Here is a 26,396-nt window from a genome sequence, read left to right as displayed (position 1 = left end):
ATAATGGACTTATATTTATGAAAATGTTAATAATTAACGAATGATAATGTATTTTGTTAACTAATGACGTTTTTAAATATATAAGCTCATCCCGATGTCACACTCATCAAGAGCTTTCATTTGAGTACCCACATACATTTTTGATATATTTTTCATATATACATATTGTGACGTTATTTTTCACATGGGGTCTGTGACAACTGAGCGTCACATCGAGCACTAGCTCAAAAGTTCAAAAATATTGTACAGCGATAACCCAAGATACTGTAAATAGAACGATTTAAAATTTTTTTATTGATTTATGGTAATTGTGGATAGTTAGTTACAGGGTTAGGTAAAGTAGGAGGCCGCGATATCAAGCCTCGCGGTAATACAGGATTTGGGGAATTAGTTCGCGAATTAGTTACAGTAAGATAGAGGAGTGATCATCGATCAAGAGAGTTCGAGTTCGACCGCCGTCCGAGACGGACGTGTTCCATAGTCGGTCTTCAACCGTTGTCCAGGTTAGACGCTACAGAAAAATTATTCAGTCTTCGTCCAGGATGGACGCGTTCCCGATAAATTTTTATTCGTCTTCAGAGACGATTATGCTACAGATTCTCTCTTCTTTTGTTTATTTAATTAATTATTTAATTAGCTTCGAGTCGTTTGGGTTATAGCTACAGATTTAAGAGTAATAATGAGGAAAGTGATTGAGTTTTGTGTGAGTAAGGTAAAGTAAAGAGTAAAGTTATTAGTTGGCGTCTCGAGCTTGTGGACGAGTCTACGTTGCTGTGGAGCGGGACAATAAGTCACCCGGCCTCGTGGATGCTAGGTAACTAGCCCTTTTGAGACTCCTGGTGGACTACGGAAGTCCAGCTGTAATGTTGGCGCTCCAACATGGGAGGAGTCAGGTGTGAGTAGGAATCGGTTTTAGTAATTTTGCCCTTGTGGTGGTTTTGGTATTTCTGACGAGACTTGACCAACCTCGCCGAGAGTACCGCTGGTCCACGTTAATTTTGGCAGGCCACAGGTGTGATCCGGACCATTGTGCCTGTGGAAGCCTTTGGTCAGTGTTAATTTTGAGGGTTAGAACCTCTTGTAAAATCCTTTTACGATTCCCTACTTATACCGGCTCCAGGAGAGGTAGCCACCATGGACGATCCTGGCTCGGGAAAAGGAAAGAAGGTATTATTTAATTTGTTATTTCTGTCGAGTTAATTTCGTATTCTGGGGAATAGTCCTCTTGTAAAACGTTTGTTGCGGTGCGTTTTAAATTTATTCCTTTTCTTTGAGTAAAGTAAGAAGATGCTTAGTTTAAGGTATATTTTATGAGTTTTTATTTTGTACGGTTAAGAAAGTTAAGGATTTTGTGAAGGGTATGTTTTGAAGCCCCAGGTCATTTTAGATATTTGTACTTTAATTGGGTTATCGCTCCAGTAAGAATCAAATGTAATTAGAATTATTTAATTTTTGTATTTCTAGCTAAAAGTTATATTGAGTTCTGTATGGTTATATTTATTCGAGTTTCCGGTAAATTCAGTTCCTGTATCTGTTTTGTTGTAACCCTTATAGTTAAAGTTTTGTTAAGTTTTTTTGGGACTTTGTTAATAAATCAGCTATCAATCCGAAACATCAGCGTCTTGATTTACACACGTTTCCCCAACGTGCAACCGGATCACCCCCTCTCTCCACAATCCACACACTGAGCGACACCGAGTATACCCGCCTTCTCTGCTGCAGCTCCCAGCCTTATTGTTACAGTTCTTTGAGTTTTGGTAATTTCTCGCAAATAAAATTATCTGGCGTCCTTACGGTTATAGATGAGGCAGTTCGCGGGAGTATGAGAGTCGGAAGTATAACGTTTGGGGTTAAATCTCTAGGTTTCCTATTAAAGATATCGTTTGTAGTTTAGTTCAAAGAGACCACCCACCAACCCCTTAAATCTCCCACAGATTTTAACGTTATAAAATGGCGCCCAACATCGAGGCCTGAAAAGCGCGGGAGTCCGCACCGATCGAACACCTGTATCGAGAAAAACGATGTGTAAATCAAACAACTACGCATGATTGCATAGCTGGATTAGGTTTTGTGGAATTATTTATTAAGGTATTATTTTTGGGTATTATGCTCTTCGCTTGAGTTAAAAATTTAAAGAATTTAGGAAAAATAGTTATTGCAGTTATTTATTCTCAGAAAGCACCTTAGATTATTTTTCTTTTGTTCAAGTAAAAATTCTGAGAATCTAAAATCTAAAATATAAAATTATTAATTTAAGTATTTATTCCCGGAAATACTGATGGTATTTCTTTTGTTTAGCTCAAGTAAAAATTCGTAGGATTACAGAAAAAGCTAAAGAAAGAATTTCTTTGTTACAGTCAAAATGTTACATTTACTCATACCTTTTTTTTTATATATATGTGCTTCATTTCTAAAAATTATACTTATATTGAGCATTGGAATGTCTAAACATTCGCACACGTGCGGGCTACAGAAAAAGAAAGTTATAGGAATGCATCATATTCCTAACTTAAGTAAATAAAATTTTATTACTTTATTACGGTTCTTAGAAATCCATTGTTACAGCGTGGATATAATCCGCTCAAGAAGTGACAAATAGTCGGCTACAGTATTACGCAGAACAAAGGGATTTTTGTATTAAAACGCTATAGTGTTGCTAGGCAAAACAACCACTTAGAGGCGGCAAACACCACCGCACCTCTCTTTCTCACCTACAGACAAGAGTCCATGTGCTTGGTAGCACGCGCCACGAGAGCGCCACTCGAGCGTCCAAAATCTTCCAACGCACCCGAGAGTGGGGAGAGACAACACTACCGAGTTACGCACGGGAGAGGGTAACCCGAAAGGGATAGTGGGCCTTCTAAGCGTTCTGATTGGCTAAGACGCTCGAAGAAAATTCGATTACCAATTAGAAACAACGACGAAGAAGAATTTCGGGAGACAGCGACATCCTCGGATAACCGTCGATCACCGATCATTCTCTCGTGAAAAATTTGTGAACTTCAGACGTATCTGCAAGTATCAGCATTTTCAAGTCCTTTGTGCTTTATTGAAAAGTTAAACTACGTTATATATCCCAGTTACAGTATTTACAAATTGTTTAATTAAACAAATTCAGTTGATTATAGACGCTACAGTTATTTTGCAATAAAATTGGAAAATCTTACAGTACAGTTACTTGTTTAATTGAACTTGTTTCAATTATTCAAAGAAATAAACTACGCAGTTAATTACTACTTAAGTTATGGACAAACTACAGTCTATCTTACCTTGTTAATTATTAACATTGTTAAGAAATTACGTACATAAAATTACAGAACAACCCATTAAGCTCAAGCCGTATAACGTTACGCCGATCATTTTAGAGTCGATGTGGAAGGAAGTCGACAAGATGTTAGAGGACGGAGTCATTGAACCGTCCCACAGTCAGTGGTCCAGCCCTGTTGTGATGGTACGCAAACCCAACAATAAGTGGCGTTTTTGTATTGATTACAGGAAATTAAATGCAGTTACAGTGAAGGATGCATATCCGCTACCGAATATGACAAGCATTTTGGATCAACTCAGGAGAGCGAGGTACATTACGACCTTAGATCTTAGTCAAGCGTATTTTCAAATTCCCTTGACTCTTCGAGCACGTCCTTTGACGGCCTTTGTAGTACCGGGAAGAGGGTTGTTCCATTTCCGGAGAATGCCCTTCGGGTTGACCAACGCTCCAGCGACCTTTCAGAGAATGATTGATCACATCATTGGTCCAGAGATGTATCCTCACGTTTTTGTGTATTTGGATGACATCATAATAGTTACAGAAACAATCGAACAACACCTGGAGTGGCTAAAGAAAGTGTTGAAGAAGCTTTGGGAAGCGGGTCTAACAATTAATAGAGAGAAAAGCGAGTTCTGCTGCTCAGAAGTTCGTTATCTCGGATTTTTGGTCAACTCAGACGGACTTCAAGTCGACCCAGAGAAAACAGCTGCAGTACGTGAATTCCCAGTTCCAAGGAACATTAAACAATTAAGACGATTCCTGGGAATGGCGTCTTGGTACAGAAGATTTATTCCAGAGTTTGCGACAATCGCTTCACCACTTACAGCCCTCTTAAAGAAAAATCAACCATGGGAATGGGGCCCAGATCAAGATGTCGCCAGCGAAACACTCAAGGAATGTTTAACTTCAGCTCCAGTACTGGCTTGCCCAGACTTTAGTAAACCGTTCACGCTACAGACTGATGCTAGTTCAGTGGGTCTAGGCGCTGCGTTGACCCAAGTCATTGATGATCAAGAGCGTGTCATCGCGTATGCGAGTCGCGCATTAACCGACGCAGAAAAAAAGTACACCGTCACAGAGCAAGAATGCCTTGCTGTTATCTGGTCGATCCGTAAGTTCCGGTGTTACTTAGAAGGATACGAGTTTACAGTGGTTACAGACCATAGCAGTCTACGATGGTTACATAACCTCAAGAACCCGACAGGTAGACTCGCGAGATGGGCTTTAGAACTAATGGATTATTCTTACACCATAATCCATCGCAAGGGTGCCCTTCATCATGTTCCAGATGCATTATCCAGGATTCCAGAGGGTTATGATGAATCCCTGGCAGTTATAGTTGAGGTTCCAGATCGCTGGTACGACAGGCGAAGGAGAGATATACAGCGTAGACCAGACAAGTTTCCAGATTGGCAAATAGAAGAGGGAAGACTTTATTTCCATCGACCTACATACTTCAACGACGCCGAGGTTGAAGATCTTGATGCGTGGAAATTAGTCTTGAGAAAGGAGCATCATCAACGAGTCCTCAACGAGAACCACTCCACGCCAGAAGCAGGTCATCTCGGAGTTGATAAAACCTGCAGGCGAATAGCCAAACGCTATTATTGGCCGAACATGTTCCAGGATACGGTTAAATTCGTTCGGCACTGTGAAGTCTGCCAACGTACCAAGGTGGAACAGGAAAGACACCACCTGCAGGCTTCATGGGGAAGAAAAGAGTTCAAGAACCATGGACTATGGTTGCTACAGACATTATGGGACCGCTACCGAAGAGTATGAATGGATATTCATACCTGTTGGTTATACAGGACTTGTACACCAAGTGGATTGAGTTAAAGCCGCTAAGACGAGCTACAGGTGCAACTATCAGCGAAGCACTAGAGGATCTAGTTATTTTACGATGGGGAGCTCCGAAAGTTTTACTCAGTGATAATGGAACTGAGTACCTCAATAAAGACATCCGAGTCTTGACAGAGCGAGTGGGATTCCACCACATGACAACCCCACCATATCATCCCCAGGCAGATCCGGTAGAACGTGTCAACAGAGTTCTAAAAACAATGATCACCGCTTTTATTGGGAACAATCATCGAGAGTGGGACAAAAATATTCCACAGTTCCGCTTCGCGCACAACTCAGCGTTCCATAGCTCCATTCAGGCGACCCCGGCCTTCCTAAACATGGGTAGAGAGCCAGAAGCTACAGTTACACTAAGAAGAGACCTCGAAGGTGATCCAGACGTCGTTCAGCGACCACCCCAAGAGTGGACTGAACGAATGAGACAGCTGGATTCTTTGAGGGGAAGTATAGTACACGCTCTAGATTCAGCATTCCAGAAGCAAGCTCATTATTACAATCTTCGACATCAAGACCGAGAATATCAAGTTGGAGATATGGTGTGGAAGAAACAATTTATTTTCTCCCAAGGTGATAAATTTGTCTCATCAAAACTTAGTGATCGGTTCCATGGACCATTCAGAATCACAAAGAAGATTTCTCGAGTAGTATACGAGCTCAGTGACCTTACAGGAAAGATAGTCGGAAAATTTTCTGTCCAACACCTCAAACCCTACTTTATTCCCGACTAATTCCTTTCTCTGCAGTTTCTGCTACAGTAGTTTTAGTTACAAAAAAAAAAAAAAAAAAATTTAATAAGATTCGTTGCAGGTTCATTGTCCAGCATGGCAGATTCTAATCTTTCAAAAGAGATTCAGGATCTTGAGGAGATCCTCTTCATCGATCTGTCCCAGGATGACGACGATGAGTCGGCCGCGACCGAGGCTCCGGAACTCCCAATGGACGACGCCATGTCCGTTACAGCCGAGTCCGAACAACAGGACGAAGAAATGCCGCCCAGAGCAAGCACTACGCGCGGCGAAAGTTCCAGACAAGCAGGTTCCAATCAACGAGCTACACTCTGGGAGAGCCCCGAGGGGTTCTGGAAACCGCTACTCCCGCATCTTGAGACACTACGTTGGCTCAAAGAGACCGAGCCAGAGTTAGTGACAGCTTTGGCTAAGATGGCTGTCCGCATGAGCCACCGCCTAGATGATTCGTGCCCGCTACAGATTCTGAGTGGTTATAAGGTACGGCGATCAATCGAAAACCTACGCACCGTACCTACTGTCGACGCAGAACAACAAACCACGTCGACCACGGTAACGACCAGTGTCCAAACGGACCTACCGAAGACTAGGATAAAAACCACGCCCGTTACAGCGGAGATCGGAACGCAAACCGATCCAAGAGATGAAGGAGTCCAGGTAGCCATGGAGGTTGTAGAGGAGGCTCTACGACAGGTGACCACAGCTCTAGGAAAAGTTCACGACAAAGAGAATGTCCTGCAGAACAAAAATAACGCTCAAGGAACGTTAAACAACGTACAAAACAAGAACGCTCCAGAATCTACGAAGTTCCAGGAAAAGCAGTCTAAGGGTGAGAGCCGAGGTACGATCCCTAAACACTCAAAGGACCCGTTACCATCGAGTGAGAAACCAACTCTCCCCAAGAGACCAGAGTATCCAGGAAGTCGATTCGGCCTGATCCGGAGTGAGCAAGAGCTCCAGAACCCGATGACCCCACCAGTTCCACCAACTAAGGAGAGGTTTAACACCTACCCCTCATCCGAATACCGGTCAAGTCCCAGACCGTACTCAGCTCAAGAAAGACTGAAGAGGGCTCGTGATCCATCATGCGAGTCCCCAGTGATCCTGGAAAACCAGATTCCAAGACGTTTCCAAGATCGACGAGTTCCAGAAAGTAGATTAGCCCAACAGCAACAGAGTACAGACTTCCAATGGATGGGGAAGCCGAGAAAATGCTGGAATTGCAGACGAGAAGGCCATCCATTTAGCTCTTGTCCAGAGCCAAGGCACATCTTTTGCCAGATGTGCGGTCGGGCCAACGAGACCGCACGGACGTGTCCACCATGCGGCCCTAAATGGCGAGCCATGGGCCCGTATAAGAAGGAATATGGGGCAATGTTCCTGGGAACAGTTAAGAAAAGCACCCAGGAGGTCTGAGGCAGAGAAATCTCCTCCAAGAGACTAAGACTTGCCATGTAAGTCCCTCAAGCTACAGTACCGTTGTATTCGCTCCGGCGATTACGTTACCGTAGGCCATTGGGTCTAGGAGTCAAGCTCCACGAGTCGTAAGACGACAGCTACAGGCAGTTCAAAAACTGCAAAAGCTTTTTGCAAGTTCAAGTCAAAAGAACGTGCAAGTCCCCAGCCATTAACGCTAAGCCAGTCCGAGGTGGAGTAAAGTTCCAGTTGCTTGAGAAGTGGTTCAACATCAGAAGCAGCTCAAGAAGAGGTTCCAGTAAGCAGAGTTCAGGATCAGAGGAAGCAGAATGCAGACCCGGTAGACTCAGACCTCCCCCGGGGGGAAAGGGGTTGTGACGTTATTTTTCACATGGGGTCTGTGACAACTGAGCGTCACATCGAGCACTAGCTCAAAAGCTCAAAAATATTGTACAAAGCGATAATAACCCAAGATACTGTAAATAGAACGATTTAAAATTTTTTTATTGATTTATGGTAATTGTGGATAGTTAGTTACAGGGTTAGGTAAAGTAGGAGGCCGCGATATCAAGCCTCGCGGTAATACAGGATTTGGGGAATTAGTTCGCGAATTAGTTACAGTAAGATAGAGGAGTGATCATCGATCAACAGAGTTCGAGTTCAACCGCCGTCCGAGACGGACGTGTTCCATAGTCGGTCTTCAACCGTTGTCCAGGTTAGACGCTACAGAAAAATTATTCAGTCTTCGTCCAGGATGGACGCGTTCCCGATAAATTTTTATTCGTCTTCAGAGACGATTATGCTACAGATTCTCTCTTCTTTTGTTTATTTAATTAATTATTTAATTAGCTTCGAGTCGTTTGGGTTATAGCTACAGATTTAAGAGTAATAATGAGGAAAGTGATTGAGTTTTGTGTGAGTAAGGTAAAGTAAAGAGTAAAGTTATTAGTTGGCGTCTCGAGCTTGTGGACGAGTCTACGTTGCCGTGGAGCGGGACAATAAGTCACCCGGCCTCGTGGATGCTAGGTAACTAGCCCTTTTGAGACTCCTGGTGGACTACGGAAGTCCAGCTGTAATGTTGGCGCTCCAACATGGGAGGAGTCAGGTGTGAGTAGGAATCGGTTTTAGTAATTTTGCCCTTGTGGTGGTTTTGGTATTTCTGACGAGACTTGACCAACCTCGCCGAGAGTACCGCTGGTCCACGTTAATTTTGGCAGGCCACAGGTGTGATCGGACCATTGTGCCTGTGGAAGCCTTTGGTCAGTGTTAATTTTGAGGGTTAGAACCTCTTGTAAAATCCTTTTACGATTCCCTACTTATACCGGCTCCAGGAGAGGTAGCCACCATGGACGATCCTGGCTCGGGAAAAGGAAAGAAGGTATTATTTAATTTGTTATTTCTGTCGAGTTAATTTCGTATTCTGGGGAATAGTCCTCTTGTAAAACGTTTGTTGCGGTGCGTTTTAAATTTATTCCTTTTCTTTGAGTAAAGTAAGAAGATGCTTAGTTTAAGGTATATTTTATGAGTTTTTATTTTGTACGGTTAAGAAAGTTAAGGATTTTGTGAAGGGTATGTTTTGAAGCCCCAGGTCATTTTAGATATTTGTACTTTAATTGGGTTATCGCTCCAGTAAGAATCAAATGTAATTAGAATTATTTAATTTTTGTATTTCTAGCTAAAAGTTATATTGAGTTCTGTATGGTTATATTTATTCGAGTTTCCGGTAATTAAGTTCCTGTATCTGTTTTGTTGTAACCCTTATAGTTAAAGTTTTTGTTAAGTTTTTGGGACTTTGTTAATAAATCAGCTATCAATCCGAAACATCAGCGTCTTGATTTACACACGTTTCCCCAACGTGCAACCGGATCACCCCCTCTCTCCACAATCCACACACTGAGCGACACCGAGTATACCCGCCTTCTCTGCTGCAGCTCCCAGCCTTATTGTTACAGTTCTTTGAGTTTTGGTAATTTCTCGCAAATAAAATTATCTGGCGTCCTTACGGTTATAGATGAGGCAGTTCGCGGGAGTATGAGAGTCGGAAGTATAACGTTTGGGGTTAAATCTCTAGGTTTCCTATTAAAGATATCGTTTGTAGTTTAGTTCAAAGAGACCACCCACCAACCCCTTAAATCCCAGAGATTTTAACGTTATAATATGTATATATATATAAATATATAAAATATATGAAAAATTGATGTGGGTACTCAAATGAAAGGTCTTGGTGAGTATAACATCGGGATGAGCTTATTTCTTTAAAAGTATCATTAGTTGACAAGATACAATGTCATTTCTTAATTATTGAAGTTTTTAAAGATATAAGCTCATCCCGATGTTACACTCATCGAGTTCTTTCATTTGAGTACCCACATGCATTTTTAATATATTTTATATATATGGTATTTGTGAAATATATAAAATATATCAAAAATGCATGTGGATACTCAAATGAAAGCTCTTGATGAGTATAAAATCAGAATGGGCTTATATTTACGAAAATGTTAATTATTGAAGAATGTCCATTGCATATTGTTAACTAATGATGTTTTTAACTATACAAGCTCATTCCTAAAATTTCTAAATTTAAGACGTGTGTACATGACAACGTCTGTCGGGTCCGCTATATATATATATATATATATATATATATATATATATATATATATATATATATATATATATATATATATATATAACTACATATTTTTTTATTAACTATTTGAGATATTGAATATAAAAAAAAAATTTCAAATTTTATTGTTGAGACATTTGACAATTTTTAATTATAATTAATTTATAAAAAAAAATGAATAAAAACATTATAATAATAATTAAAATGAAATATTATAAAAAATAATAAATTAAATTTTTAATAATTAAATATAAAAAGGGTTTATAAAAATATTTTCTTTACAAAAACTTATTTATTTCTAAATTCATTTATTTTGGGAGTGAATGCGGAGTGAATTTTATTATTAATAAAAATTAACTTCTTCTTGGAGTAAATATCACTCCCGCTGGGAGTGAATCAATTAAAAATCATTCACTCCGCGTTCACTCCGCAAATTTTTTACAGTGTATGGGGCATTCCATGCGAAATGGGAAAAATGACTAAAATTTAAAAATTTCTTTAATTCATTCTAATTTAGTCCTAATTTATTATTAAAAGTCTATATTTTATTAATTTGTAAAGAAATTTTTTTTAATCAATAAGCAAATCAGTTTTTCTTTCCTAGTAATTTTTCAGTCGTACTAACTTGTAACCGGGTCAAATGTTGTTTTAGTAGTTTTAAGAAAAAATTCATTTTATGTTTGTTATTAACTAACATATTTATTATTATACTTTTAAGAACAAATTTCTTTATGTTCGTTATTAATTAACACCTAAGTTTATCAAGATCGTGTTGTCAGCATGCTAAATCCTTTATTTGTGTTTTTTAATTAGTTTTTTTTTTAGTTATCCTCAATAATTTATAGTTAAATATATAAACAATAATGTTTCTAAGGTTGAAACAACATAAAAGTCTTTTTAATAAACAACTTGATGTAGACATTTTGTACTGGTCCCACACAGAAAAAAAAATGTTCTTGAATCATGTATATATTTTTTAAGAGCTCAATATTCTTGGTTTGAGTAGAAAAATTCTTGATTTAAGAACATTTTTCTTGATTTAAGGAAATTTTACTTAATTCAAGAATTTTTCGTCTTGATTCAAGACAATTATTCTCTTCAAAATTATATTCTTGGTTCAAGAATTTTTCTCTTGAATCAAGTTAACTTTTTTTTCTGTGCACCAGTCACAAATGACCATCCCACCAGTCACAATAGAAAAAATTTTTTTAATTGTTTCTACGTAAGTAATCAGTATAATTCTTCATAACATTGAATGTTTGTAGGATAAATTTTGTATTAAAAGAGAAGTATTTTTTAAAAGTTTCGTGGTCGAACTGAAATTCGACTTTAAGAATACCGTGGTAAGAGAGAAGGACTTTTCGATGTCCCACCAGTCACACTCAGTCAAATGATAATTACGAGAATCTTAAAAAGTAATCGAAGTTTTTGACAAAGGGATGTTGTTAATTAGATATTCTTTTATATTATAAGATAAATTTTACTATAGTATAAGTTTCAGTCACATAATTATAGCTTATAATTGATGGAATTATAGAGTCAAATGTTCCACTAGTCACTATGGAATGCCCCATATGTCGGAGATAGTATCGAGTTGAATTTTCCCAGAGACAGGAAAATTCCCAATATAATATTTTAGTTTGTATTTCTATTAGTTGTACGCAGAATTGTAAAGCATAGAACATTTAGTTATTATTTATGACTTAAGCCGATTATGTTTTTTATGGTTATAGCGATGGGCTTGAGTCCGGAGTGACAGTGGTCACCAAACGTAGCCGAGGTCACAGGATAGAAGTAAAAAGTATATAGTTAGAGATATCGACAGACAATGAGGGTTGTCGAAATATTTTTGAGAGAAGAAATACTTTGAGTTCTTAGATGAGTAGTTCTGGTTGAGAATTGATCGAGTAAAGACACCGAGCATATCCTGCTGATCCCGGATTCGTTCTCGGTCTTATTGCCCAGCGCTTTTACTTTCTATATTAATTGTATTAAGAATATTTGTAGTTAAAGAATTATTCATACGAGTTAGTGTACATTATATTTTTAAATCAAAACTAGTGTTATATTTTAATTATTGTAAAGTAATAAAGATGGGAGAAACTAATCCAATGGACTCTACTGTCCCTAATAATGCGAATCCGACATATATACACTGATAGAAGGATTTATTTGTATTAAAAAATATTTTTTAATAGTTAACAAATCATTTATTAGAGACCACTTTTTAATATTAAACAAATATTTCTTAGTATTTAAAATGATTTGTTTGTATTTAATAAATCTAATATTCATTTATTAAATATTAATAAATCTTTTTAAATACTAAGAAATATTTGTTAAGGTCTAAAAAGTGGTCTCTAATAAATGATTTGTTAAATATTAACAAATATTTTTAATTATAAACAAATCCTTCTATCAGTGTATAACTAAGAAAATTCAAAAGATACTGATTCTAACATGCTCTCGTACACAATCTCTGAAGTTTTCGATAGTGCTCTGTGATAAATGATTCTATATTTCAACACACGAGTGCAACATATGGAATTGTAGGCCTATGTTTCTATTGCAAAATATTTTAGCGTTAGCTTTAGTTAATTAGCAATTAGTCATACTTTTAAAAAGCATGTTTTTATTAATGACCGTATGATTGAAAAAAATCGCTGTCAGGATGGCCGAGCGGTCTAAGGCGCCAGACTCAAGGTTCACCCCTTCTCCGCTAGACGGAGCTGAGGCTTCTGGTCCTCTATGAGGGCGTGGGTTCAAATCCCACTTCTGACAAATTTTTTTTTCTTTTTACTTTTTGTTATCAAAATAGACAAGTTGTAGTTTTGAGCTTGTAGAGCCCAAAATTTGCTCGAAAACTTTTCAAGGGGTGTGAGCAAAAATATAGCGGATTCCGGGGATGGCCTGCAGGGTCAATTGTTTTTTAGATTTTTTTCTTGAAAAAAGCCGTAGCGAGGTATGAGGGAAAAAAATTTCCCTAAGTTCGATCCAGCTAATTTTCTTTCACTAACGTCAACAATAATACTGAAAAAAAAAAAAAAAATTATCTATTAACCAAAAAATATTTTTTATTCTGATCTCTTCAATAGCAAGACTAAGGTGGGCTATTTTTTGTAGATGAAACGAAGCAAAAGAAAAAAATAGAGCTAAAGGGTCGTATCCAAGTCTTCGGAGGGCGAAGAGAATTTAAAGAGGTCGGAGGTAGTACGGGGTTAGTGGGATGAGAGTAAAGGGGTGAAAACTCGCGGTATCGGTGCGGCTTCAATACCCTCGATACAAAATTCTTTTCATAGTTAAACTTGAATACGTATAGGAAATAGGTATATTGAAATGAAAGGCTGCCAGATTCACTGAATTCTATACTTGTACACTGAGAGGGTGGAATAAGCCCCCCTATTACCCTTGTGTATATATAACGATCTTTCTAAACGTACGGAATAACGTTTGCAAGGGGCTTATAAGCTCGAGCACCCCTGTAATGAAAGATTAATTATTCAATCGAAATCAACCGTGGACCGAGCGTTCAAAAACCTACCCCAACTCCCGCAGACTTCTACTCGAGACGTCACTACTCCTTTATCTCTTTTATCTCTTCTGCACATCATTTTCACTCTATCCTTTTTCTCCCTCCATCTACTGCGTCCCGTTTGACGGTGGATTTTAACGAAGCTTGTATTTCTCTATTTCTAACGTTCATAGAATAGGAGGCGGCATAAATACTTTAAAAAAATACCGGGTAAATTTTTTTTCCCGCAAAATTTTTTTTCTTTAGTGGACTTTTCATCGACGGCTGTACTAATTAATGCAATTCGCTTTAGACAGACAATGAGACGTACTTGTATTTTTAGCAGCTAATAATCAGAGTAGATAACGAAACCAATATCGAAAATAATTTTAAATACTCAACAAAATTTTTTTTTTTTAAACATTTCTTTGTAGGATATAATACATTGATGATGTTTTTCAATTCTTTGAAGTGTTTTTTTATACCACCGATGTTTTTTATCGACCTCATTATGGTGCCCTCGTTTCATGCCTGTAGAATAGTTGAAAAATTGACAATTGTTGAAACTTATAAAATTTATACTTTCAATAATAAATTTTTGAAAATAATTCTCTTACCTTGATAGTGAATGAAACTTTTTGTCATTGGATATTCTTGATACTTGAATGACAAAACATGATCGGTTGAAGTATATGAGTATGCAAGTAAAGACCAGTATAGCAAGTTGGGGGTAAGCGAGCTGGGCCAGGTCAATAAAGAGTGCGTGAAAAATAAAATTGAAAAAGAGTGACAGAGTAAGAGTGAGAGAGAAAGAAGTTGAAATTCCCGAAAACTATGACTGGGTACTGGAGTGTGGTTGTATATGCGTGTGCACACATACCCCTATAGGTAAATCGTTTGAGTAGTCAATCAATAATCAGATATAATCTGTATCGAGGCTAGTGTGCATAGTAGTTTATGAATTTGATTTTTTTATATTAGCGCAATCAAAATGTCTCTGATGATAATGTCTATATTATTTTGTCTCGTCAAAAATAACTGAGGAGAAAACGTCTCTGTGTAATAACCTCTTCGAATATATAATCACCCTCCGTAATGTCATAGTAAATGATTCATCCATGGTGATGATGATGATGATGATAATGTTCGCGATGATGATGATGATGAAGATGACAGTAATGTCGAAAATGATAATGACGATGATGATGATGGTTAAGATGATGATGAAGATGACAGTAATGGCGAAAATGATAATCACGATGATGATGTGATGATGATTATCCTATAAAAATTTTTTGAATAAAAAAAATGAAAGTAAGAAGGTGAGGGTGGGATAGGTCTAAGGGTAAAGCTCCAGTGGCAGTTGAGGGGTGAAGCCCCTTATAAAAATAAATTGTTAATTAAACGATACTATACTATGACCTAAGTGTCATGAGATGGTTTTGTCGAGGTTTTTTTGTCTGAACCCTTATTTCTGAGACAAAATCGTACGGATCCGATTTTTATTAAAATTAATGATACTGTAAAAAAAAGACCTGACTAATAATTTGAGTAATTTATAGAACGATATCTTGAATACGTATAAATAATTGAAAAATATATTTAAGCTGAAATATTACAGTTAGTGACACCTGTTGGAAAACTTTGTCACCCAGTAAAAGTTAAGAATATGTTAGTAACTGTACTAAAAGGCGATGTTTTTAATTTACAAGACAGTAAAATACACATGAGAATTTTAATTTTGTTAAAATTTTGAAAATATTCGTAAAAATAGTCACTGAATATGCTGGATGGTAAATTGTAAAAATGTGCGCATAGAAAATGAGGATAAGGTAAAGTACTCAGTAGCTGTTCAGGAACCAGTACCTGCCTACTCTGTGTATTTGTATATCTATATTCATAAATGCAGATATAAAAATAAATACGGTAATTGGAAAAAATAGACCGGAAAAAATTTTAAAATTATGAAAAATTCATATTATTTCATTAAAATTATTATAATATAAAAATTATAATAATAAAAATAATTTAATAAATCTGAAATAATATAAATTTTTCATAACTTTAAAATTTTTTCCTGGTCTATTTTTTCCGGGATTCGTATTTGTGAATACGAATCCCATAGCGTGAGCAGGTACTGGTTTCTGAGCAGCTACTGGGTACTTTACCTTAATTTTACAAATTTTCGGCTGCTAAATGAAAATGACGGTTTAGTTGCCACTTTACAAGTAGATAATCGAACAAAATTAATTGATCATCCATAGACACTTGTCTAGCATCAAAGAGAAGGATAAAATAAAGATAGTAATCCCTTGAGGGTGTACCTAGATTCCCTGCATTTGATCTCTTATATAGACGTGCCCGTATTTGATTGTTTAATTAGTAAGATGACCTTCGAATTTCTCTAGGGACAATGGGATAAAATTTAGTTTATACTAGAGTGTAGAAACTATCAACTATCGAAATTCTCAAGGACTTTGGAAGGTATCAATTCATAAGAAATAGTCTCTCATATCTTTGAGCTCAAATGGAAAGAAACTAAAATAAAGACAAAGTTTGATTAATATCGATGTTCAGGTAATTCTTTCTGTGTCTTTTACGCACAAGAGAAACGCAATCTTTAGTTTCAAGTGAGTGAGAATCTCCGGACAAGTTAGTAGTGTCTATCCCGGTGTCCTCCTAACTCTTGTGTCGTTCTGAGTCGAAGAAACGCATTTAAAGCATTGAGCCGACGGTTGGAGGTCGGAGGAAGGGTGTTGTTTGGGTGAATTGTGAATTTCCAGTGTATAGGGGTATTAATTCCTATCCTCAATTACCCTTTGTCTTGGGCACAGCTTGGTCCACTTGTTAAGACACCACTACTGTTTGTCTTGAGATACAGCAGATAGTACTAAGGAACAGAGAGTAGTCGGGGATGTTTTGGGGTAAGAAGACTAAGAAAGAGGATGCGTGGGTAGGAGAGTTTACTAGTGTGAGTTTCTGGAGTCGGGGATACCAAGTGGTCGGTAAGGTTATTTCCGGGGGCTGGTAAACATACGTCTGCTAACCCGAAACGTACTGCTATGCCATATACTACTAATCGTTGTGGTAACCGAATTCATGTTATATGCTGTTAAATAATACAACTGCATTTGCTTAGTTCTGTTTTCTAGATTTTAAAGCGTCTTAACGTTCATCTGATTTTTTATTAAAAAAAATTTGAATTTTTCCGCAAACAATATTTTTTAAAGTACAAATCAAAATCTATTCATCTTTAAATTTAGTGTATTTATATTATTGTGTTCCTTGTTTGCAAAAAAAAAAATATTCATGTCGATAATAACTGTATCGTGACTGGAAATAGCGCAATAGATGTTTGTCTGGAGAATTTTTTGGAGTACTAGGTAATTATCGGCTGGATATAAACGCGATCTCATTCTCTGACTCTGTTACTCTCCTCCCTCTAAGCTCACCCTCTTAGGATCCGTGAATCATTCTTGATAAACTACTTATTTCCGTATTTTTCTGGATAACACGAATCCATAGATACAAAAATGATAAGTATAAATCGAAACAGTATTACTTTTTTACCTTTCATTGCCGAGAAAAATGGATATTGGAAAAGTATTACATCACGCTAGGCGTCGATCAAGCTGATAATTGAATTGGTTGTTATTCCACTCGAAAGTGGATATTTCTGTTTTGTATTCTTCTACTTTAGTATTATAGTATAATAGTGTTGATGCTCACAACAATAATATGATTAAAATAATCACAATAATTGAGATGATCATGATGAAAAAACAAAAAAAAATTGCACTGATAGAAGGATTTGTTTATATTTAATAAGCTTTATTAACCAGTTAATAAATTATTTATTAAATACGATTTCTTAAATGTTAATAAATATTTGCTAACTGCTAACAAATATTAAAAATAAAAAGCAAAAATAGCAATTTTCTTTTGACCTATTTTATAATCGTATAATTGAAATACATGATAATAATTCAATTCACTAAATAAATTAACGTTTTTAATATTTAAAAATATAAAAGATAATTATGAGCTGTGATAGAATTTGGTATTTTACAATAAACGTTATTATAATGTAATATAATTAATGCAAACTAGCAACCTTGCAGTCACTATGTGACTGCCGTGACTTAAGTACTATAAATAAATACAATTTTGCTTTATTAAATAATGTGTTATGTTAAATTGCACTGTACTTTTTTAACTATTGACGTTTTTAAAAATATAAGCTCATCCCGATGTTACACTCATCAAGAGCTTTCATTTGAGTACCTGCATGCATTTTGATATATTTTTTATATATTCATATATATAAATATATAAAATATATGAAAAATTGATGTGGGTACTCAAATTAAAGGTCTTAATGAGTGTAATTTCGAGGTGAGCTTATACCTTTAAAAATGTCAGTAGTTGACAAGATACAAGGTCTTTTCTTAATTATTGATATTTTTAAAGATATAAGCTCATCCCGATGTTACACTCATCAAAAGCTTTCATTTGAGTTCCCACATGCATTTTGACATATTTTTCATGTATACATGTATATAATTTCTATAAATATATGAAAAATTGATGTGTACTCAAATTAAAGGTCTCAATGAGTGTAATGTCGAGGTGAGCTTATACCTTTAAAAATATCAATAGTTCACGAGATACACGGTCTTTTCTTAATTATGTATCCTAGAGATAGAGCATTTTCAAACGCAGCCTAGATAATCATGATAAATTGGCTATTGGTGAGAATGATATGAAACCATGAAAAGGCACAACTCCAGGTCAAGACTTTTCCAACGATACCATATTTAACCATAAAAACCCATTTTATCATATAAATACACTGACTTCAAAATTTTGCTTATTCTCTTAATAATATAGATAATTTATAAATATGATTTTTAATCATAAGCAATCTTTATATCATATGACATTGCAAGCGAAACAAATTCACTCATCAAAATATTTATTAACTGTTAATAAATATTTTTTAACTATTAATAAATACTTGTTAACTATTAATAAATGTACTTTCCTCCCAAATAAATATTTATTGAATGTTAAGAAATATTTATTAAAATTTAATAAAATAAATAATTGTTTTCAAATAAATTAAACTATTAATAGTTAATAAATCCTTCTATCAGTGTGGTAGTTAAATAAAAATCTTGCAAATTATTTTTATATCAATTCGATTTATGCTACCCAGTAAATGCTGCACTCTTGTGAGAAACAGAGGAACTACGCACGACTATATTTCACCCTTAAATATGCCAATATAAAACTACAAGCTTTATACTGTTAAAATGTCTTAATTATTTAAAAAAATTCAAATTTTTTACTGCCTATTAGGAAATATTAAATCAATTTCATACCATTTAATTCACAATTCACCAATTATTGACGTCTTATCTAATTTTATAATATTTTACACCACTCAATTATGTGTTGATAGAATGTGTAAGATTCTTAAACGATTTGTATGTAGCTTGAAACAATAATTAATTACTTGGATAGTTTATAATTTTATATTTGTTTAATGACGCATTAAAAATACGTTTAATTGCACTTTATCGCCGATTTCACTACGTAGTATTGATTTAAGAGTATTTTTTTTTTCACTTCTATTATCTTCATGCAGACACACTTATCAAATAAAATTAAGCGATATAAAAAAATAATAAGTTGTAAAGCAATTATTAATGTCTGCAAACATGCAATACAGTATACTGCATTGAACTTTTTGGCCGCACGCAAATAAGCCATATTCAAATATTCTTTATTTTTATTTTATTACTCTTTATTTCAACTTATCTCCTTTAGAGTTTCGTTTTAAAAATATTGACAATAATTATAATAGAGACGGAAAAAAAAAATATATTAAACAGTTTATGATGCGGCGGACGGATAAAGCGGAAAGTAGAGAAGGGGGTTGAAAGTTAAGTATTTGTTCAAGTGAGGGATGAAATCTGTTTCTTTACAGAGTAAAGAATATCAATTGTTAGAAATACAAAAGCTCGAATTTCCGTCATAGAATAAGAAGAATAAGAATAAGAATACGGAGAGAGATGTGAGGGGTGGATCGGAGTGAAAGAAGAGTAGAAGGGGTTCGCGATTCTTGGTTGTGCAAACTAAATTCTTAAGAGAATTTAACCGTTTGAATAGCTCGCAAATCCATTGCAAATGTTTACACGGTATTTTCACCATAGCTGTTACACCATTGACTTCTTATTCTTATTCCTCAGGGAGAAATGATTTTCTTACTTGACGTATTACCTTTTATTCTCTTTCGTGTTTCATTTTTTTTTTTTTTTTTTTTTTTTTTTGACTAAAAGATACGATTTCATTGTTTTTTGTCAAATAATTACACTGCTGAGTTTGATCTTCATTATTTGACGTTTTTCCGACATCTACTAATTAAAAAGAAAAACTCTTGACCAAAAATGATTTTCTCACCTAATTTTGAAGTGTAATATTAAAGAACTCGTTCAAGATAATTATTTAAAGAGTAAACATGTCTAGTTTTATTAAAATCTGTTTAGAATTATACAGCCTTTCTCAACTATTTAAAAGATAATATCACAAAATTTTGAGTAAATTCTGACATGAAGATCAATGCAGTAGATAGATTTCTATAAAATCTACGTAAAAGTGTTCTAAAAAAATTCGCAGATTCTTCAGCTCAATTACGGGAAGTTCTGGGATGGTTTATCAAGTCAACCATCTTATATATTTTTTGAGCTAACTGGCATAAGAATTTGTATCGTGAAAATTGTAACTGTTGTTCACATCAGCAAATTTTTCTAATAAACTTCTTGTCAAAATTCTTGAGTATTTATCAAAAGTTTAATACTAATGTTTTTATCATTTTTTTTATTGTACCTTTCTATTATAAATTCGTTTAATCTGAGAGAAAAGTATCGTTTATAGATCTGAACGATTATAATATATGGATTTATGGATATTAATGAGAAAAATATTAAGGTATATTGTTTCTGAAATAGTTTGTTTACATATTGATTTATTGATTATTGTTGTTTTCACAGGCGGATAATTAGTAAAATATGCAGTGACAAATTATATTAATAACGTCAATATGTGATAAGAAATTATTTTTAGCTGCATGTAGAGAATTCACCAAAAATGCAAATCATACCGTCGCAGCAAGGATCGTTCAGGCACTAAATAAAACATACAAATTCATAAATTATAGTTTCTAATTAATAATTAATTAAGTATTTCTATGAAAGTGAATAATCGATACAAATAATACAGAAAAATAATAGCAACTACATGGGTGATATTAAATAATACGTCCATATTTGCCTCTTTCTACACAACCCATGACAGATGAAGAAATCAATATATTTGCCAAAACAGCAATCAAAACAATCAACGCAAAGAACTTTGACATTTTAAGATTTTTAATAAATTGATTTTTCTATAAAAATAATTTGATACATAAATATAAATACTCTTAGTCGCTCAAACTCCTCTATATATTTTTATTTTATTTATGAGAATAATCAATTAAAATTTTTACTCCCGAAAATTAAAATTACTCCCGATTTTATCAAATGTAAAATTTACGTTAATAAACGTTATCTAAAATTTTCCATTTCATCCTTTATTTCCTACAGGAAAAATCTTGCATAGTAAAAAATTTTTCATCATTGTGTAAAGTGTAAAAATGTTTGTGTAGAATTTAACATTTTAGTATGTTGATTCAACACAATAGAATGTTGATTCACAACACAGATTGTATAAAAAAAGTCATCAACACAAATTTCGATGTTAAATTTGACGAAAAATTTTTTACTGTGTGGTGCTGTAACAAGATTTTGTCCTGTTGCTCTCTCAGGATTGCATCCTGTTGCAGCATCGATTCTTTCGCCCGTGGATGAATTCATAATCCTTATCATAAATTTACATACATTTAAAATATTTAATTGCCTTTAACGTAATAAATACCGTTCTTATTTTGGGCATGAGGGGAATAATTGGGCATTGTACATCAGAGCAATATTTTATAACAAAACAAGCGATGTGTCCGTGTCAGTTATACTCATTAATAATAATAATATTGTCCTGATAAGCACAATATATAAATTTGCACCAAAATTATTGGGATTTGTCTTCGACTGTTTGTCTAAAACACCATCAACTGCTTTCTACGCTTCGAAACGGTGAGTAAATTTTAATTAATTATTCTCATAAATGAAATAAAAATATATAGAAGAGTTTGAGCGACTAAGAGTATTCATATTTATGTATCAAATTATTTTTATAGAGAAATCAATTTATTAAAAATCTTAAAATGTCAAAGTTCTTTGCGTTGATTGTTTTGATTGCTATTCTGGCAAATATATTGATTTTTTTATCTGTCATGGGTTGTGTAGAAAGAGGCAAATATGAACGTATTATTCAATGTCACTGATGTAGTTGCTATTATTTTTCTGTATTATTTGTATCGATTATTCACTTTTATAGAAATACTTAATTAATTATTAATTAGAAACTATAATTTATCAATTTGTATGTTTTATTTAGTGCCTGAAAGATCCTTGCTGCGACGGTATGACTTGCATTTTTGGTGAATTCTCTACATGCAGCTAAAAATAATTTCTTATCACATATTGACGTTACTAATATAATTAGTCACTCCATATTTTACTAATTATCCGCCTGTAACAACAACAATAATCAATAAATCAATATGTAAGCAAACTATATCAGAAACAATATATCTTAATATTTTTCTCATTAACCCTTTAGAGTCAGAGGATCTTGAAACGTCTACACGTGAGAGTAGTGGGGAGAGCGCAAATCCGTAGTAAGACCCAAGAGTGGGGTTTCAAGGTCAGACTCTAAAGGGTTAATATCCATGAATCCATATATTATAATCGTTCAGATCCATAAATAATACTTTTCTCTCAGATTAAACGAATTTATAATAGAAAGGTACATTAAAAAAAAAAAAAAAAAAAATGAGAAAAACATTAGTATTAAACTTTTGATAACTACTCAAGAATTTTGACAAGAAGTTTATTAGAAAAATTTGCTGATGTGAACAACAGTTACAATTTTCACGATACAAATTCTTATGCCAGTTAACTCAAAAAATATATAAGATGGTTGACTTGATAAACCATCCCAGAACTTTCCGCTAATTGAGCTTAAGAATCTGCGAATTCTTTTAGAACACTGTTACGTAGAATTTATGTAAATCTATCTTTTGCATTGGTCTTCAAGTCAGAATTTACTCAAAATTTTGTCATATTATCTTTTAAATAGTTGAGAAAGGCTTAAAAAAAGTAGTGGTGAAAAAATTTATGTGTGTATTTATAAAAAAATTTAGGTATGTAGTTATAACACTGTTTATCGTAGCACCTATAATCCTTAACATATCTCAATGAAACTAGACATGTTTACTCTTCAGATAATTATCTTGAACGACTTTAAAGATGAATAAAATTCGACCAAATGTCAAAAATCGTCATTTCCGTGATTATATTTTTTAATAACTTTTTACTAAGAGAAAATATTCCATTTTTAAAAACACCGCTCTAAAGCTGATGACACGCCATTTAATTTGACTTATAACACTCTCACTTTTTTAAAATTTTTACCTTAAACCTATTCTATGACATCTACCTTCCATTTCGGGTGCGGCCGAATGGCGGTTTTTCAATTTCCAACCTGCAATATATTTTTAACGATTCGTTCGTTACTGATACTTTCAACAGCACTAAACTCAGTGTTTCAAGCACAAAAAATTCAGATACCGTCTTGAGTCAATTGTTCAAGGAATTTAAATATTCTTTGAAAGAAATTTGTCAATCATTTTGTTGATTAAAAAAAAAATATTTAATAAAAAAAAAAATTAGGAAAACGGTTGACCCGAAAGACCATCCCTGCAACTTCCCGCTAATTCCATATCTAAGCGCTTAAAATTGCACATGACGTTTTTGAGCTCTACGAGTCTGACCTGAAGTAAAACTAAATTTAACAAATCCTTCTGCAATTCCCAAAATTTTTTTTCCGCATCTGCAATTGTCCTTGAAATTTAATTGAAATTATTCGATAATTTATATTTAGAATATTCGGAGGAGTATTAAAGTAAATATATTTGATATTCTGGTCTGGATGACTGCAAAGATAATTAAATTGATTAAACCAGTCCTAAAATAAAATCAAGGATTAACGAAAATGAAATCTCTATTTTCAATCAACATAAACTATAACTCTCTACCCTTTAATACTATCTTTACTGGATCATATTCCCTGACGTCCAGTCTCAATGCTCTTTCATTTAAGCTTATACACTCTCACTAAGTAGCTTCTACACTTACTAATCTATGCAAAAACCGGAATATCTTGACTCTCATTCTCTCAGGGAACCTTTTTCGTTCATCTCTATCTTCAACCCTTTTCATTTTCATCCCGTTTCACTCGACAAATTATTTCCGGCATTAAAAATTCAATCTATTTCCAACAGAAATCATTTTTATGCATACAAAGCTATATATAAAGTAAAAATTAATTATTTATGTTAAAATAATTACAAGGATTTATTCAGAAAACAAAAAAATTGTTTAAAAAAAAATAAAATATGGGTGTGGCATTTTTATTTTAAAGAACGTACTTATCCAAAGAAGAAGGAGAACCAAGATAAAAAAAAGGCATACAAGCTTACGTATATAGAAAAAAGGATAAGGGTTTAAAGTGGCGAAGGTAGAACCGGGAAAAAAGTACGGAATAGAATGGAGTAAAACATAGGTAGATATAAAACATACTCAGGTACATCAATAATATAAGTTTGCATACGAAAACCCGAGTGGGGATATCCCCGGATGTAAAAGAGGTAGATGTAGATTGTGGATGGAGAAGAGGATGTAGATGGAATGTGGGAGTGATGTAGGAGACTACCAACCTCCAACTGGAGAAGTGGAAAAGGATTCAAAGGAGGGTCCAAAGGATAACGAATATGACATCAATTTTAAGGCACCGGGGAAAGAGAAAGCAATCAACCGCTAGTCCTGGACATTTCATCCTCTTTTTTTAACCCTTTTCTCGCTTCTTTCTTCACCCACCTACCCTTACACTTTTCTACCCTTCCACTCTTTGCTCCCTCTCTTATTCACCCCTCTGCGCTACAAAGACTCGATGACGGAACTCACTGCGGTCGCCAAACCGAGAGTAGCCACCCCTTTTGATTCTGACCGCTCTATTGTCGGTCTGGCTGACTTTTAGTTTTTTACGAGCAAGATCAATTCATGCTTTGGAGAATGAGAAAAGGCAGTCAATTGATAAATAGCATCTTGAATGCCAAAAGATTGGTAAAAATACAGTTTTTTAGGAGCTAAAAACTGTTGGAAGTAAGAATAATTGTCTAATTAATGAGATTATTGAATTTTTAAGATTAAATTAAGTTTACAATATTAATAGTTGATATTTTAACTTTATTAACGTGGTAAAAAATTAAATTTTACTTGATTCATAGCAATTTTTTTTCTGTGTATAAGGTAAAGTACTCAGTACTTGGACACATAAAAAAGGGACCAATACTTGAACAGACTTTTCGAATTGTTGTAATACAAAATCCGTATGTTTATTATGAGTAATATGCACATGTTATAATTATTCAATGATACAGTAATTGATTTCTGTAAGTTTTTTCAATTATAAATCAAAACAATTATATTTTTGTTAACTTAAAAGTAGACATGTCGAGAATAGCCGACAGATGCTATTTTTTTCGTGAAAAAGGTACTGAACCGTAAACCGAACAATCAGTAAAAAAAACGGGTTATCATTATTGAAAGTAAAAAAAATTGTACCACCCAATGAAATATTCTTTTCTAAATAATATATATTTTTTAAAGACATGAACTATAATTTTTATATTAAATTTTAGAGTCTAACCATACCTCCAAATTTTCAAAGCGGTACCCAGAACTTGAACAAGCTGGGGCCGTATAATTTTAACAGCACTCTAATCTCTAATAGGTTTATAGACTAGTGATCAGCATTGTGATTTGTATTAACTACTGCAAATTAAGTAAGTTTTATAGCTAAAAATTAGTTTAGTTAAAAATTATTGAACGTTTTGAATTGAGTTTTTCGATTTATAATTAAAAATTTGCTTTGTCATTCATAAAAAATGTAATTAAAAAATTAAATACAAATATTTCTCATTTTTAAATGAACATATTAAATATTCATAGTATTATTTTTAATATTAATCAATAATATGTTACAATTCTTTTGATATTTCGATAAAACGTTGATAGCTTTTGCGCTTCAATCAATTCAAAATTGTTTATATTTTCATGAAAATTACTAATTTGAACTAATAATTACATCTTTATATAGTAAAAGTAGGGTCAAATACGTTTTACTTTGAAACCTATTCAACTACTAGGTACTTTATCTTATTCAATCTGATTTTTAGAGAGAGCTTATCAAATATGGTAACTTATAATTTTCAAAGAAGACTCGAAAAAAGTCGAATTTTTGTACTACACTAAAAATATCAATTTTATCTTGTTGTAACTCATTAATTTTCCGAGCAGAAGAGAAAACGTGTTACTAAAAATTTTTTTAAATAAACTTGAACTTTCAAGATAGAAATCCATTATCAGAAGATACAGTTTACAGTAATGAAACGTAAAAAGAATGAAGAGCAGAAGAATTAGTTAAAAGCTCACGGCGCATTAGATATCTGAGGATGAGATGTTCCGAACCAGGGGTAGAGAATCGAGAGGAATAGGAGAAGGACTTTGGGGTCAACATAAAAAGCTCGAAATGGTGATATGACTAAAGGATTTCAGACGAAGATGAAGGTGTAGTCGTGTGTTCTTGATGATATGCGGAGAAGCGATAGAACCCACAAATACGAATATGAGAATTAAATCCGTCGAAGAAATTAAAGCATAAAACCATAGTCAC

General features: G+C 34.2%; 1 protein-coding gene, 1 long non-coding RNA gene and 1 other non-coding gene across 3 annotated transcripts; all 3 read left to right on the top strand.

The window, feature by feature from the left end:
• Nucleotides 1–5,046: 5,046 nt before the first annotated feature.
• On the top strand, nucleotides 5,047–5,859 carry LOC123271723 (KRAB-A domain-containing protein 2-like). The gene has a single exon (XM_044738116.1). The coding sequence runs from the start codon at nucleotides 5,047–5,049 to the stop codon at nucleotides 5,857–5,859; it is 813 nt and encodes a 270-aa protein (XP_044594051.1).
• Nucleotides 5,860–12,590: 6,731 nt separating this feature from the next.
• Nucleotides 12,591–12,706, top strand: Trnal-caa. The gene is made up of 2 exons: nucleotides 12,591–12,628; nucleotides 12,662–12,706. It is a non-coding gene; the product is annotated as a tRNA-Leu (tRNA).
• Nucleotides 12,707–21,504: 8,798 nt separating this feature from the next.
• Nucleotides 21,505–22,177, top strand: LOC123272085. Its single transcript, XR_006511015.1, has 2 exons — nucleotides 21,505–21,631; nucleotides 21,736–22,177. It is a non-coding gene; the product is annotated as an uncharacterized LOC123272085 (long non-coding RNA).
• The last annotated feature ends 4,219 nt before the right edge of the window (nucleotides 22,178–26,396 follow it).

The sequence above is a fragment of the Cotesia glomerata genome, linkage group LG9 (genome assembly GCF_020080835.1).
Source record: "Cotesia glomerata isolate CgM1 linkage group LG9, MPM_Cglom_v2.3, whole genome shotgun sequence".
In the NCBI taxonomy this organism is placed as follows: domain Eukaryota; kingdom Metazoa; phylum Arthropoda; class Insecta; order Hymenoptera; family Braconidae; genus Cotesia; species Cotesia glomerata.
Note: the sequence above shows the minus strand (reverse complement) of the source record. Positions and strands in the feature narration are given on the sequence as shown.

Coding starts and splice junctions, on each gene's coding strand:
- LOC123271723 (XM_044738116.1), top strand. CDS start 5,047: ATGAATGGATATTCATACCTGTTGGTTATACAGGACTTGTACACCAAG.